General features: G+C 39.6%; 1 protein-coding gene across 4 annotated transcripts in view; it reads left to right on the forward strand.

The window, feature by feature from the left end:
* The window catches only part of Abl (tyrosine-protein kinase Abl), a 98,831-nt gene extending 83,159 nt beyond the window's left edge, over positions 1-15,672 (forward strand). For 2 of the 4 annotated variants that reach the window (XM_017633397.1, XM_017633412.1), the window contains 7 exons: positions 7,240-7,759; positions 7,882-8,297; positions 8,384-8,970; positions 9,373-9,607; positions 9,709-9,829; positions 9,887-10,215; positions 11,777-15,672. In XM_017633397.1, the coding sequence (XP_017488886.1) occupies positions 7,240-7,759; positions 7,882-8,297; positions 8,384-8,970; positions 9,373-9,607; positions 9,709-9,829; positions 9,887-10,215; positions 11,777-14,790 (5,222 nt within the window). In that variant the 3' untranslated portion in view covers positions 14,791-15,672. The remainder of the gene's footprint in view (positions 1-7,239; positions 7,760-7,881; positions 8,298-8,383; positions 8,971-9,372; positions 9,608-9,708; positions 9,830-9,886; positions 10,216-11,776) is intronic. The other 2 variants (XM_017633404.1, XM_017633419.1) reach the window with 2 other exon arrangements.
* The last annotated feature ends 398 nt before the right edge of the window (positions 15,673-16,070 follow it).

Here is a 16,070-nt window from a genome sequence, read left to right on the forward strand (position 1 = left end):
AACATATTAATCGAGTTTTACTGGCAACTAACATTTGTTTACTGTTTAGATACGCCTTTAGTTATTTCACCGTAGCCAAGTGATAAGTGTACTATGAAGGACACAGGTTTAATTCTTGGTCCTCGAGCCATGAAAACCACTCTCACACCACAAATTAGAGAAGAGGGAATAGGATAGGCTTCCGCCTATAAATACGAGTGTGCCTTCAAAAAGTTCAAAGTAGTACAGTAAAATTGGGGCCGAAAAATGGTAGTCTTGTTTGGAGAGCATGGCAGAGAGGTCAAGGTTTCATCTCACTCAGAAGAGCAGCTATTTCATTTAAAAGTGGTTGACATTAAACATTTTTATTTGACATTGGTTGATTGACATTAAACATTTAATTAGTAATTTCGGTACTTTTACGCCTAAATAAACGTTTTAAGGCTAAAATTGTTCAAAAAATTGATTTATTTTTTATTGTACTTGTTTCTGGAACTACATTGATTGAAATATATGTATGCCAGAAGAATGCTTTAGCGTTTTTTTTTTTTCTTGCGAGAGAAGGAAGTGACACTCAAAAAACAACACGTGAGGTTTGCTGCTATGCGCTAAATTATTTGTTCAATATTTTTAGTTACCGTATCACATTAACTAATTGCCCAGTTACTGTGGGTTTTGAAAATAAACCAAAACTCATTACATGCGCGCCTAAAGCTGCATAAGAATATTAAAACAAAATTCATAGAATATTTTAGATTTTTTTTCGGCCCAAACTCCTAGAATAGGATTTTATGGAATTAATTCTAGGAATTTATCTATAACCTGCCTCCTGAGGTTCAGACCAAACCTGCATAGTGGCAGTGCACTTATTTTCCTGAATTCCACGAAACCGAGATTTATATTTTCACCACAACATAATTTTGTATATTTTTCGCACCATTAATACTCCCCAGACTTTGTACAAGCATACCGATGCTGCATGCTAGCGACCAAAAACAAGCCATTAACTTAGTCAACCTAACCGAGCACTCCTTGAATTTTGCAACAAAAAACAACAAAAACAGCACTACAAATTGCACTAATGATTTCTGTACCTTTAACATTCTTGTAATTTTTTAAGTATCTTCCCACAACATAAAAATGTGGCTTCTTTGAAGGTAAAGAAGAGAAAAAAAAGAAAAGACATACTCTCAAAGCGCAAAACACGATTTTTCCTTCTCATCACCACTCAGACTTCGTGAATTATTTATTTTCTCAATGAAAATGGTAGCAACAAATTTATTCAACCACAAATACAAATGAACCAGTACTTATACAATTGATAGCACCGCCGCTACATACATACAAATACTGCATATGTATGTACATTAGGGTGGCCCTAAATAAGTTAAAATCAATATTGTTCGATCGGAAAACTTTGTTTCTCTTTAGGTAATTTCCAGTAATAACATCCATTTGTTTATTTAATCAACTATTTCTTATAGGTCCCCCAAAACTCAAAAAAATGCAATAGGGGGGCCAATAAAAAAGTGTTTACTTTAGAAAATGGTAAAATAAACAATTGGATATTATTATGGGAGTCTCATGAAGAGAAACAGGGTGTTTCGATCGAAAAATATTGATTTACATGAATTTTATTTTACGAAAAGTGAGTTTTTCCCATATAAAATGCATGGAAAACTAAGCGCTTTGAGCGATCTCTAACGGGTTTTCATTGTCGAAATAAAAAAAAACAGGGGTAAATTTTTCCGATATATAATAATAATAATAATAATCCCAACGGTTTTTACGCTCCATTCCCGCCCATCCGCAGGAGGGGCGCAGTCCGCATGACGTACGGAACCAATATTTTAAATTTTTGTGCCGAGTCACGATAGGCAGGAGTTTGTTAAGTGTCGAGATCTAAAACTGTTCAGCTACAGAACTAAATTCATCAGCTGATTTTATGTATTTATGTCAATAATTCACTTATTGAGAGAGGAGAGTATCGCTTTCTTAATGCTGAAAAGCGGATCTGATATATCAAACGTGCTGGAATGAGAGTTAAAATCCTGGCATAAGCAACGGAGTGGGTCGTGCAATTCAAAATTGGTTTTACAAGCTTTCAGAAATATGGGACAAAAGTGTCTTGATACGCGTGAGGGAACATTAAAGCTTACATCAGCCAGAAGAGACGGACTTGAAATTGAGCCTGTCAGTAATTTAACCATAAAAATTATACCAAGCATTTCCCTGCGACTGGCAAGTGTAGGAAGGTTAATAAGTTTTAAGCGACTCGTATAAGGTGGAAGACTATATTGAGAATCCCATCGGAAATTTCTTAAAGCAAAAAGTAGGAATTGTTTTTGAATTGATTCTATCTTGTCTGAGTAAATTTGATACCTTGGATTCCAAACCACCGAGCCGTATTCCAGAATCGGCCTAACTAATGTTGTAAACAGGGTTTTAGTGATATAAGGGTCACTAAATTCTTTTGACCATCGTTTCACAAATGCAAGTACACCTTTAGCCTTGTTGACTGTCACATTAATGTGAAGATTAATATTAAGCTTAGGATCCATTGTGATACCAAGGTCCACAAAATGTACCAGGTTATGGTTACCTATTATATAAGAAACTGGCAGAACAGCTCTTCGCGAGAAGCACATTACTTTACATTTCTTTAGATTTAGAGGCATAACCACCAGTAAGCCATGCTGTTTAAGTCTGATTGTAGCAAACAATCAATAATAGGGGGGTGAGAGCACTAAAATTCGGACTTAACTTTTTTCACATGCAGTTTTGGACCACCCTAATGTACATTCATACATCTTGCCACTACGTTTATTGAAGAATTCCTGCATAAATACTTTGCGATACATAAATTGCCTGTAAAATTCCAGTTCTCATCCGTTCCGACGACGGCAGTCAATTGTTTCCCTTTGTATTGTTATTTGATACGAGTACTTGCTCAGGTGACTGTTGTCATTCCATGCTCCTTAGCTCTCGAAAGCCCTTTTATGCGTCGAATTTAGACAACAAACCAGCACTAGAACTTACTTGCCCACCGCTCGCATAACAAAATGCGCCGGTTACGTTTTTGTTAGTTTTTTTCCTTTCTTTGCCTTAAATTCTTAAGTAAGAACTCATAAATTCAAGTGACTTTTGAAAGTACAATTGTCTGGTGTGTCTGCGCTCTTTCTTTGACTTCTCTCAAAACAAGTTTGCTTATTTACTTCTGCAATGTATGTAGTTAGTAAGGTTTTTATACGATCATTGTACTCGGGGGAAAAAGCAATGATTTTGACTGTTTGTTGCCTTATTTTTTAGCAGCTTTCGGTTAGTATGTTTGTATATCAACCGAGAGAGTCGCTGGCTAGATTTTATGGGCCTCTGTGACAGTTAATTACTTCGAACATTTTCAAAATATCACAGTACAAATAATACTTACTAAATAATACTTGCCAAAAGCGCCTAAAAAAAACTTGCGAGAATTGGGACACTTGTGACGAAAAAACAACAACTAACTTCCTGTCACAATTAGCGTTCATCCATGGCAGGCGATCTGTCAGTTTCATCACAAGCGAAGCGCTTATCACGGACACATATTTAAGTGGACATATTATCGTATAAAATTCGATTTAAAAAAAAACGATATAGCGCAACTGCCGTTCTAGGCTTTAAGAAGAGGTCATGTGTTCTTTTGAAGTTGTATTCGTGCCACAGCAGTTTGGCTTCTCGACATGCACAACCTGTGGAGTGATTACATTCACATTTTAGCGACTGCTTGAAAATTGAAAAATATTCACCCGTTTTCAAATACCATGTTTCAAAATGTTTGTTAGTATTAACTATACTAGTTGGTATTGCGTGTGTGATCCGATTCTCACTTGAGGTCAATGTGGCACCCTTTCTGGCCAAACTAACTAACTGTTTACTACTATGTGTGTGCATACATGTGCATATGTATGTATACATACCCTGCAGTAATTCGGACTCACCCTAGGTTAGCCCTCAGATAATCATTTTGTTACCAGTACTAGTCCCTCATAATTCCCCAGCCAATGGTTACAACTATCATTTTTAACATTGGCGTGCCATTGGAAAAGCACCGGTCCAACAACTCACCATAAGATATCCTATAGTGGTTAATTGTTCTTTATTATCTGGTTTGTACTAGTCCATTTAAATATACTTGAAGATTTTCTCGTATGAATACGATTTCGTTGGGTACTTCACGGATGCTTTTTCGTAATTAGAAAAACCCAACAGAAAATTTTAAATTGTATGTTCCGTTAATGGGATTAGAACTCGGACACTCCTGACAGTACCACTAATAGTAGCAAGCATCTCTGCGCACTCGGCTACAGCCACGGCGTTTTCAAATGTTCACTTTGAGCGTTTGGTGCATTTTTAAATTTTGACAAACACAGAGTGGTGTTGTTTAGAAATTTTTTATTAAGCTGAACTCACTATCGATAAAAATTTCTAGACAACACCACTCTGTTGGTACAAATCTGTGAGAGTCTCGCCTTTTGTCTATCTCTAGAAGGATTCCTTGGGAACTGGTCGCAAGCTTACATTTTCGATGCAAACAAATGTCAAATTTTAACCGGTAAGGTACTGATGCTTTTCGGAAAATTGGCCGCCATATATGTATAAGCTTCTTATTGCAGAGTATGTACATGCATACATACAAACATATGTGCCTACAAATGAATGTGGGCTGCCACGTTTAGCCTCGACCATGAAGTTAAACTTGCTGTCATCACAGGCTTTAAGACCCAGCAGGGAATCGGATTGGTGCTTAGTTTGTGCACCAGTTCACGTTTCTTCTTTATTTCAGACAAGTTGGTGTTTATTTAGAAATCTTAGTACTACTGATGGTCACAAACTACCCACACTTTATTCACTAGTAATACGCATGAAGTGTTTGTCTGAGCTTCTTTTCCCCTGTATGGCTTGAATTTATTACATAAAAGGATAGAGGAATCGGTTAAAGGTTTCTATGAGAAGACTTCACTGCTGGAAGCGTGAAATTGGCGCAACTGGTCTGTTGGTCTAGTCTGTTTAAACTAGGGACTACTCATTTTTACAATCAAGTTTTATAATTTGGATTTGCTGCTCAATCGTGTAACTTGGCATCGTGATTTTATTTCTGTGACTAAATTATGCATAAGCAACACGGACGATAGATACCAACAACGACCCGTTCCAATTGCCATGACCTCACTTTTTTTGTCTTTGACGGATTAATTTGAAAGTAAACTACGACTTCATTCAAGTGAACGGAATCGCAAAACGCATCCCAATCCTTATTACCTTCCTAATCCTAATTCTTTTCTAATTCATTTTCGATGTTCGCTACGTCCGCGAAAAGCGCTCGTTATCGAAATTATTTATTAAAACCAAAGATTGTTCTATTTGTTGGTGTTGGTTGATTTTTCCGACAGGGCGGAAAGAAACCGAAACCGGCTTGTCTCCAAAGCAAACTTGATTAGGGATAACAGAAATTCGTTCCAAAATAAAGTAGGTATTGTTTTATTTCCTCCTACCAAATTTTCTAGCGGCATTTTTGGAAAAAGACGATTTCATTTCTTGTAAAAAAAGAAAAACAGTAACTTAAGCTATAATATAAAAGATAATATTTAACTATACAACTGTCGACAAATAACGATACCACTATCGACAAATAACGAAAAAGCTACCGATAAATCACAAAAAAATATCGATAAATTACTATAAAAATATTGATAAATCATCAAGTACCTATAGATAGGCATCTACAAAAAAAATCACTTGCGATAGTGATATCAAAACTGGTAATTCTTTAAAACTCTGGAAACCTGCGATTTTGCTTTGTAACTATAAATAACGATAACAATAAAATTGAAATTTTAAATCTTTATTACCTACGACTTTTTGCATTTTAGCGACGATGTTTGTTACCACTTTTTGCATTTCAGTTGGCGATATGTAGATATATCTGTTTAGTTCTCTTTATATAAATGTGTTAGTAGTATGAATGGTCGAAGTTCCTATTGGGTATCCTTGAGCAGGCATTAATTTACATTCGTATGAGTCAAATGGGTATGCAACATCTGTCCGCCCATCCCCTTTTAAATTAAAAGTATTGCTCTGATATATGTATTTAGTTTTAATGTTGGACAAATGGAGCATATCGTTGGATGATGTGGAACGATATACAATAAATATGTGTGTTGATTGCAACATCATTGAAATTGATTAAATAATGTGATGAAATAGGTACTTTCAACTTCTTATGCATAAGAAACACTCGATGGGCGAAATTTTATAAAGTACATACATACATTAGGGCGGGTCAATTTGTATGGGTGATTTTTTCGACTATGCGCGTATATCTCTGAAGGATTCTACGTGCAATTCTAAGCAGATTTGCCGAAGAAACCATGGGTCTAAAATCAATTTGCAGTTTGCCAAATTGCGAAATTAGGTTTCTTAGCATTTTGTTGTAGCGTCGTAAAGAAGTGCTTAGATTTTGTATAAAATGATGCTATAAGCGGTTGTTGATATGAATAATTCATTTCTGCACTTTCCTTTTTATTAAAACTTCTACCAGAGGGCGCAGCAATGAAAATTTTAAAATTTTTTTTCGAAACCAATTTTTGCAACTTGGCAAGCTCAAAACTGTTTTTAGACCCATTGTTTCTTCGGCAAATTTGCTTAGAATTACGCCTAGAATCCTCTTATGTTAAACGCGCATAGTCAAAATAATTGACCCGCCCTAACATACTACATATACCAATGACGCGGCGTTTCAGGCAAACTCAAAACAGACTTCACTTTCGGTAATTGATTAATCTGCCTGCAATTAACGGGTGATTTTTTAAGAGCTTGATACCNGCGTTGCTCGTTAGTAAGTCTATTCATGATGAAATGTCAAAGCATACTGAGCATCTTTCTCTTTGACACCATGTCTGAAATCCCACGTGATCTGTCAAATACTAATGCATGAAAATCCTAACCTCAAAAAAATCACCCGTTAGATGCCGGTCCTTCAAGCAGCCAAATACATGTTCGTTGTTCTTTCATACTTCGATTTCTACTCAAATTCCATCAACTGGTCATTCTTAAATTTTCTATACAAATATTTGAAATAAAGGTTAACATTTCTACTTTAATCGCATCGCATCATCCAAATTACTAACCCATTATCAAGTAACTCACACTAGCTAACTAAAATACAGTTATTTACAACATTTTCTCCCTTCCATTTTTTTTTTTTTTTGCTATTTACAGAAGCGCTACGACAATCTCGCCCGCTGCCACACATTCCTGCCGGCACAACATTGCTGGCTGACGCAGAGTTGCCCGGCCAGGATGGCGCTTCGCTGCACACACAAAGCCACAGTCAAGGCCACAGCTCAGCCACATCTGGCTTTGAGTCAGCACATCGTTGGACATCCAAAGAAAATCTGCTAGCACCCGGCCCCGAAGAGGACGATCCACAATTATTTGTAGCATTATATGACTTTCAAGCTGGTGGTGAGAATCAATTAAGTCTGAAGAAGGGAGAACAGGTGCGTATTTTATCGTACAACAAATCGGGCGAATGGTGTGAGGCACACTCAGATTCCGGCAATGTCGGTTGGGTACCATCGAACTATGTGACGCCACTTAACTCGCTGGAGAAACACTCTTGGTATCATGGACCCATATCGCGCAATGCAGCCGAATATTTGCTCAGCTCAGGCATCAATGGTAGTTTCTTGGTGCGCGAAAGTGAAAGTTCGCCAGGCCAAAGGAGCATCAGTTTGAGGTATGCACGTTTTGGGCGAATGTTAATACACACATATATGTATACATATTTGAAAGCCATAATAAAGTAAATAAGGAAATTTAATTATATCACTCTCTATTTTGGGTTTTTTCTATGCGCAGATACGAAGGGCGTGTATATCACTATCGCATCTCCGAGGATCCGGATGGTAAAGTTTTTGTCACAGCGGAAGCTAAATTTAATACACTCGCCGAACTTGTGCATCATCATAGTGTACAACATGAAGGGCACGGGTTGATTACGCCATTGCTTTACCCGGCGCCCAAACAAAATAAACCGACCGTTTTCCCACTCAGTCCCGAACCGGACGAGTGGGAAATCTGCCGTACGGACATTGTGATGAAGCATAAGTTGGGCGGCGGCCAGTACGGTGAAGTGTACGAGGCTGTTTGGAAGCGTTACGGCAATACTGTGGCTGTGAAAACGCTCAAGGAGGATACAATGGCACTCAAGGACTTCCTCGAAGAGGCGGCTATTATGAAAGAGATGAAGCATCCAAATTTGGTGCAACTAATTGGTGAGTAAAGAAATTGAGAGTGCTACTAAGATTGTTGTGCCTTGCATTTATAATTACATATCTTTTTTTTATTATATTTTCGCTAGGCGTTTGCACGCGCGAGCCACCCTTTTACATCATCACCGAATTCATGTCGCACGGCAATCTTTTGGATTTTCTGCGCTCGCCTGCTCGCGAAACTTTGGACGCTGTGGCATTGCTTTATATGGCCACACAGATTGCATCCGGCATGAGCTATCTGGAATCGCGTAATTACATACATCGCGACTTGGCGGCGCGCAACTGTCTTGTGGGCGATAATAAACTTGTGAAAGTTGCCGATTTTGGGTTGGCGCGCCTTATGCGCGATGACACGTATACAGCGCATGCTGGCGCCAAATTTCCCATCAAGTGGACCGCTCCGGAGGGTCTGGCGTACAATAAGTTCAGCACAAAATCGGATGTTTGGGCATTTGGCGTTTTGCTGTGGGAAATCGCCACCTATGGCGCTTCACCATATCCCAATATTGATCTCACCGATGTATTTCATAAGCTTGAGAAGGGCTATCGCATGGAGCGGCCGCCAGGTTGCCCGCCGGAAGTTTACGATTTGATGCGTCAGTGTTGGCATTGGAATGCGGCAGATCGGCCGACATTCAAGAGCATACATCATGCATTGGAGCATATGTTTCAGGTGGGTGAGGTGTGGGATGACAATGGTGACAGTGGTGAATTTTGTGAAGATTATGATGATGATGAAGATGATGAGGAAGAAGATGATGTTGATGAATACGATGAGGATGATGAAGATGATGACATTGATGATGAGGATGATGGCGTCGAACTTTGATGTGATCGTAACGGCAATCTTGGGCGCAAATGTGCCAATGCAACTGAAGTGGTGGCTGTAAGCAGCGGCATGTTGCTAACCACTGTGACCGATACGATAAGAGACGCTGTCTTGGTAGAGCCTCATAAATATAAAATAAGTCATGAAAATCACAATGATGATGATAAAATAGATATGCACATGAAAATACGTTGTAAGAACAATAATAATAACGGACGACCACGTCTCGTTTTCTTCGATCTGCAGGAATCATCGATTACTGAGGCTGTCGCAAAACAATTGAATGCCACAACGATGACACAGAGTCTAACGCCGCAAATGGGTAAAAAGGGTATACCAGTGAATGGTGCAGGCGGCGGAGGTGGTGGTGTTGGTGGTGGCGGCAGCAGTAGCGGCGGCGGCGGCGGCGGCGCTGGCGGAGGCAGTTTAACACCAAGCGGCGGCATGCTAGAACAGCCACCAGCAGGCACTCCAATGTCGGGTAAGTATTGCAATAGAAGATTTGAATAGCCAGAAATGAATATATTTACAGGGCAATTTGAATTTCCATTAATTTTTAATAACACCTTTTTTTTTATTCAGAAACCGGTTCTACATCGACAAAATTGAGCACTTTTTCCAGCCAAGGTAAAGGAAATGTGCAAATGCGCCGCACCACCAACAAGCAAGGCAAACAGGCGCCTGCGCCTCCTAAGCGTACGAGGTATATGAGCCTGCAGTGATGTCCTTATATCTTTGTTTATTTTTGTTTTATTTGCAGCCTACTTTCCACCAGCCGCGATTCTACTTATCGTGATGATGAGTCACGTAATCTCATTGACGAGCACAATACAAATGGTAGTAGCATCTTTTTCAACCTACAACAACAACTACAAAAACAACTGCAAAAGCAAACTCCAATACAACCACAACCATATAATGTTGTTGTTCAACCCAGTACTACCCCAACCAATAACACTAATAAACGTTGCAAAACGAATTCTTATACTTTGTGTACTACACCACCTCCTCCCCAATATTCTATAAAGAAATCATCCTCTTGCAGTAGTTTCCTAATCGATATACTTTTTCGAGGTATTTCACACCTGAGTAAGATTATTAAACCATTTTTCTTTGTTTCGATTTTTTCGTTCATTTGTTAATTGTTCAATTTCATTTTCAATGCTTTAATATTACTTTTGGTTTATTGGTTCGTATTTGTAGTAAGTTGACTATATTTTTATTTGAGTAATGAATATGTGATTTGGACGTACATATACCACAGCGCAATTGTGCACACTCATTCGTCTGTCCATCTGTATGAACGTTAAACACAAAGGTTTATATTGGTTTTCGTCCAAAGTTCTATGATATCGATAATGTGAAAAATCTGATAGTAACCATATAATGGACTTCGGTTTCTTCTTTCAATAGTCTAATGGGGCACGTCGGTTCTTCTCTCCTATGCTAATTGCAACCAATCTTAAATGCCAAGTCCTTCTCCACCGAAAAGGAGGCCTTCGCCAACGCGGAGCGGTCCGTAAAACTTCCGCAGAATTTTTCTCTCGCATACTTTAAGGGCCACGTCACGTGGTATTTCGTCCTATATGTGAGGGCTTTTAATGTCCCTTAGGATTTTTTTACCAAAATTCAAATAGATAAAATGTGTCTCTCTAAAGCTCACTATTTCGGTCTCATATAGCTAGCGTTGCCATGGAAATCTGTGCGCACAACTAAACCTAGGAGATAGTTTTTAATACACTTTTGTGTAGCAAATCAGTTGAACATCTTCTTTTTGCCGTCACTCAATGCTCCACACCAAGAGTAAGAATTAAGAACAGAAAATTTGTTTGGTCACTGTAATTAAAAAAATATATAAAAATCATAATGATTACTTTTTTTCTGTGCATAAGTGCGCTGGGTATATCAAGTTCGGTTTCGCCCGAATTTACACACTACTTGCTTCCCTCTTTAGGGAAATTTATTTCCTTTAACTTTAAGACTAATTAATATTAGTTTCTTGTAGCTGTTGACTCACCTATTTTGTTGTTTGGCCCTATTTTGTGATATATTTTACTTACCAAATGTTACAAACTTTCGTTTCCTTTTTCAATAATTTTGTAATTAACATTGTTACTTTCTTACTAATAATTTAAAGATATATTTATAATTAATAACTGTGTAAATTATACAGGGTTGCAACGAAGGTATTGTATTTAAGTCATAAGGTAGCTTCTCACTTCAAGGTGTATCTGAATAAAAGAAAAATTAGCAAACAAATCACACGCATGCAAGTTACCTTTTGGATTGGACCTCGTACGTACCTTGTGAGTCTTGAAGTGAGTGCACAAGCTATTTTTCTTACTTTCCTGATCACCCTGTATAAATGCGCATCAATATGTACATGAATACATATGTATGTATGTATGTATGTAACTTTGATTAATTTGCTTTATGCCTTCCATATTCATTTCCACTTCCATTTCAATAATCTTACTGCCTGGTTGATGGACCTCTTCATATTTACTGCTAATGCCGCCCCAACAATGCATCCACCACTAACTACGCATTGCTCTTCTTTGCATACTTTCAAAAATTGCTAGCTTGCTCATTTGACTAACAACAGTTACTTCTCTTTGTTTATTTTCTCACCTCCAACTTCCACGTGTAGGTCTTACGCGTGATATTAATAATCTTGGACAGCGCTATGATTCCGAAAACGACAATACAACTGGTGATCCTGACACTGATGCTACCGGCGATAGTTTGGAGTGCCAAAATATACCCACCCAAAGCAAGGTACAGCATTCGCTCCATAGCGGTGGAATTGGACCACGTTCCGGCCAACAACATAGCTCCTTCAAACGACCCACACCCGTTATGGGCAACCGTGGCCTCGAAACTCGTCAAAGTAAACGCTCACAGCATCAACAGCAGCAGCAACAACATGCGCCACGCGATAGCAGTGCTGGCGCTTGTACACCACATCACGTCACCGTTGGCGCGCTTGAGGTGAAGAATGTAAAGTGCGTTGTCAATCGCTATGGCACTTTGCCCAAGGTACAGCGCATAGGTGCATTCCTCAACAGTCTCGAGGATCCGAATACGCCACCACAACACAGCATCACTACTCATCTAAATGCAGTCGCCGCGCCGGTCACCACAAACGGGCATGGTGTTGGTGGTGTGCATGCTGCCGCACGTCAGCAACTTCCACCGGCGCATGTGATGCCAATACCGACGCCGCCAACAAAATCAGCAGCAAACATTAATTCTGGAAATGGCAGCAGTGGCAGTGGAACTATACCGACACCACCACAGCAGATGATACGCAGCAATTCTTCGAGTGGCGTCACTATGCAGAACAGCGCATCAGCGAGCTTGAATAAACTGCAGCGTCATCGCACAGCTGCCGATGGCACAATGATGACGTTTTCCTCATTTCGGGGCGCATCCTCCAGCAATTCACCAAAGCGCAGTCAACAGCCAGCATTAGCCAATTTGGAGTTTCCACCGCCACCACTGGATTTGCCACCGCCACCGGAGGAATTCGAAACACCACCGCCGCCACCACCACCAGCACCTGAAGTGTTGGAAGAAGTACAGGCTGCAAGCAGCGCAACTACCACGCACTATCCATTGCCGAATAGCAGCAGCAATGATGTCTCGAATACTGCACCCAGTGTTGAGGAGGCCAGTTCGCGCTTCGGGGTATCGCTGCGAAAACGTGAGCCGTCGACAGACTCGTGCAGTTCGTTGGGATCACCACCGGAAGTTCAGGAGTTCAATATGAAGGAGAAATTGATGGCAGAGATAAAAGATCGTTCCAAAGAGAGTTCCGCTAACAATGCGAATATACAAAATGGCACCACGGGTACAGCACCAGCTGGTAGTGGTGTTGATCCCGTATCCTTATTGTTCACCGAGTTGGCCGAAATGAATTTGTCAAAGCAAAAGTCAATACCACCACCACCACCAAAAACTCTCAGTGGTGGTTGTGCTGGCGATTCAAGCGGTCCACAAGCACAGGAGAATGGCAATACGAACTCCTTTAAGGCACAGCTAAAAAAAGTAGAACCAAAAAAATTACCAACACCCACACAAAAGACCGAAAACCAGACGACGATCATCGACTTCAAAGCTCATTTGCGAAAAGTTGAAAAAGATCCAAAGGATAAAAAAGACGTAGGCGCAGATGAAGCGCCTAAAAGTTTATTACAAAAAGGACAAGCTGTGACCGCAACGGGTACGTTGGGTCGCAAAGGTGACAAGAAATTCACCACAGTAATGACATCGGCGACCGCTGTAACGCCAGCAACACAAAAGACTGAAAATGCAAAAAATGATATGACCAATAGCAATAATGGTAATTCCGTAAATTCCACGAATACTACTCACTCAACTTCCAACACGAATGGCAATACTCACCACGCAAACGCAAACTCAAATTTGAACTGCAACAACACCACAGGTATTTCTGAGTCGGCAGATAACTCAGTGGGCGTAGTTGAAACCGAGACAGGGAAACGACGCAGCACAGGTAGTATAAGTAGTTTGAAAAAGTTGTGGGAGCAGCCGGGTGGCAGCTCTGATTATGCAAGCACCCAATCCCAGGCGAACTGCGCAACAAATAGCGGCATGGCAGGCACGACTTCCAACGTCACCAGCACCACCATCACCTCAAGCACTAATCAACTTTCACCCAAATTCAATTTGAAGCCCATTTCGAATACTGCAACCACGCCCACTGCAAATTCAAATCGTTTTCCATCACTTAGCACTCAAATTTCACCACGTACCAATGTCGCCACCACGGCTGGCACAAATTCCATTGCAAATAAGCCACCACCGGCAGCACCACCACCGCCACCCCCTACTACCAACAGCACAGCCAATCAAAATCAAAATTCCATTTTCAACAATTCCCATTGCACGAAATCCCAACTAACAACCTCTCTTTCGACTCAACTATTCACAGATAGTAATCAGTACGCCGAACAAGGCCAATGCACTTCAGCAACCACCACCAACAACACCACCGCTAATTCATCAGGAAACAATACAACGACTAACAACGAAATCGCTTCAATGACCCAATCACTTTTCGTAGAGCATAGCAGCACCGCCAACAGCGGCAGTTGCCTACACCAACAAAACAATAAACTCACCACATCAACCATCTCGACAAACACGGCTGTGAATAATACTTCAAATAACATTTCAACTACGAATAAGCCCGCCGTACCACTCAAGCCCACCAAGTTGACCATCTATGCTACGCCCATTTCGCAGAAGATCGCCGCCAGCGCATTAGATAGCTCAACTAATTCACCACTCAGTAGCGCGCTACAGAGTTCCACGCAGATCTCACGCGAAAGCATACTCGAACTGGTAGCGCTCCTCGAGAGTTCATTGCATCAACACCCGGTGAATTCGATTTCCGCCTCACAATGGCTGCAGCTGAGCGACAAACTCAATATACTGCAAAATAATTGTGTAGTTTTCGCCGACAACGAATCTATGCCGCCACACTCGAAATTTCATTTTCGTGAGTTGGTGACACGTGTCGAAACGCAATCGCAGAGTTTACGCACAGCCGGCAGCAAAAATGTGCAAGACAACGAGCGGCTGGTGAGCGAAGTGGGACAGTCATTGAAGCAGATAACAAATGCGCTGCATAGGTAAATATTATTGAAGCGGGAAACACGGGCGGCGGCGAGAGCAAACAGTTACAATGGTACTGAAGACGAAGTGGCAGATGATGAATTGCCGAGTTGGCGTAGTTGGCTGGACGCCGAAGGAAATTTTATAAAGCGCAAATGAAAGCTGCTAAGTTGATTGCGATGATGTGATGAGTTTGTGTTCTGCGAGATGTGATGTAAAGGCTTTAGTTTCCTGCTTTATGGTGAAAGCATATCATGAATGTGAAGAAACTGTGGAATTTGGGTGATGCGTGATGGGCACATTAATTTGTAAAATGCGAGGACGATATATACGGAAAATGCCACATAAAAGATTGAATATCTGCTCTTTTCATTTTGTAGTCTTGCAAAAATTAATGGTGTTATTTTAGAGCGTTATATAGGGTGCGCGCAAACACTTTAAGCAAAACAATTATAAACACTATTGTTTGTGGTTATCAATGTTAAAGTTCAGGGTTCTAAATCCATATTAGTTGTGTACAATTTATTTCATTGATTAACAAACGAAACCACAGTATCAACTATTTTTCGCGTTCTTGTGTATACCCTGTATAAGAAAAAAATTACAAAATCTAGTCATACATGAAGAATCCAATTTAAATTGCTGTTAGTTGTAGACTTACCCTCAAATGAAATCAAGACATTTTAAATTACTTGTACTAGTTACTAGCTTAATGACAGCAATTAATGAAGCAAAAAAAAAATCGAAAAGTTAGTAAGAGTAAAGTTAGTAAGACTTGCATTAAGTATTCATTTACTACATATAACTAATTTGTAGGTCTTGCTTTATGAGCAAATTTTTTTGGTAAATTTAATAATTTAAAAATTGTTTCCATATTTTAGACATTTTTATTATATAGATATATATTACATAAAATTTTAGTATTTGTAAGTAGAATTATACAAATTTAATCAATACTATTTTAATTATACAAATATATGCAATTTGTATGTGTCATTTTAGCGTTACAATTTTTTAAACACTGCTTTTAAGAAATGAAATACAGTTTTATCAAACAAAGATGTTTAGATTTCTAAAGTAAATGCCAAGTGTTAAGCGTTATTAATGTTCCAAAGTAACGGGTGATTTTTTTGAGGTTAGGATTTTCATGCATTAGTATTTGACAGATCACGTGGGATTTCAGACATGGTGTCAAAGAGAAAGATGCTCAGTATGCTTTGACATTTCATCATGAATAGACTTACTAACGAGCAACGCTTGCAAATCATTGAATTTTATTACCAAAATCAGTGTTCGGTTCG

The sequence above is a fragment of the Rhagoletis zephyria genome, unplaced genomic scaffold (assembly GCF_001687245.7).
Source record: "Rhagoletis zephyria isolate East Lansing unplaced genomic scaffold, Rhagoletis_zephyria_1.1 Rzeph_scaffold_00104, whole genome shotgun sequence".
NCBI lineage: Eukaryota > Metazoa > Arthropoda > Insecta > Diptera > Tephritidae > Rhagoletis > Rhagoletis zephyria.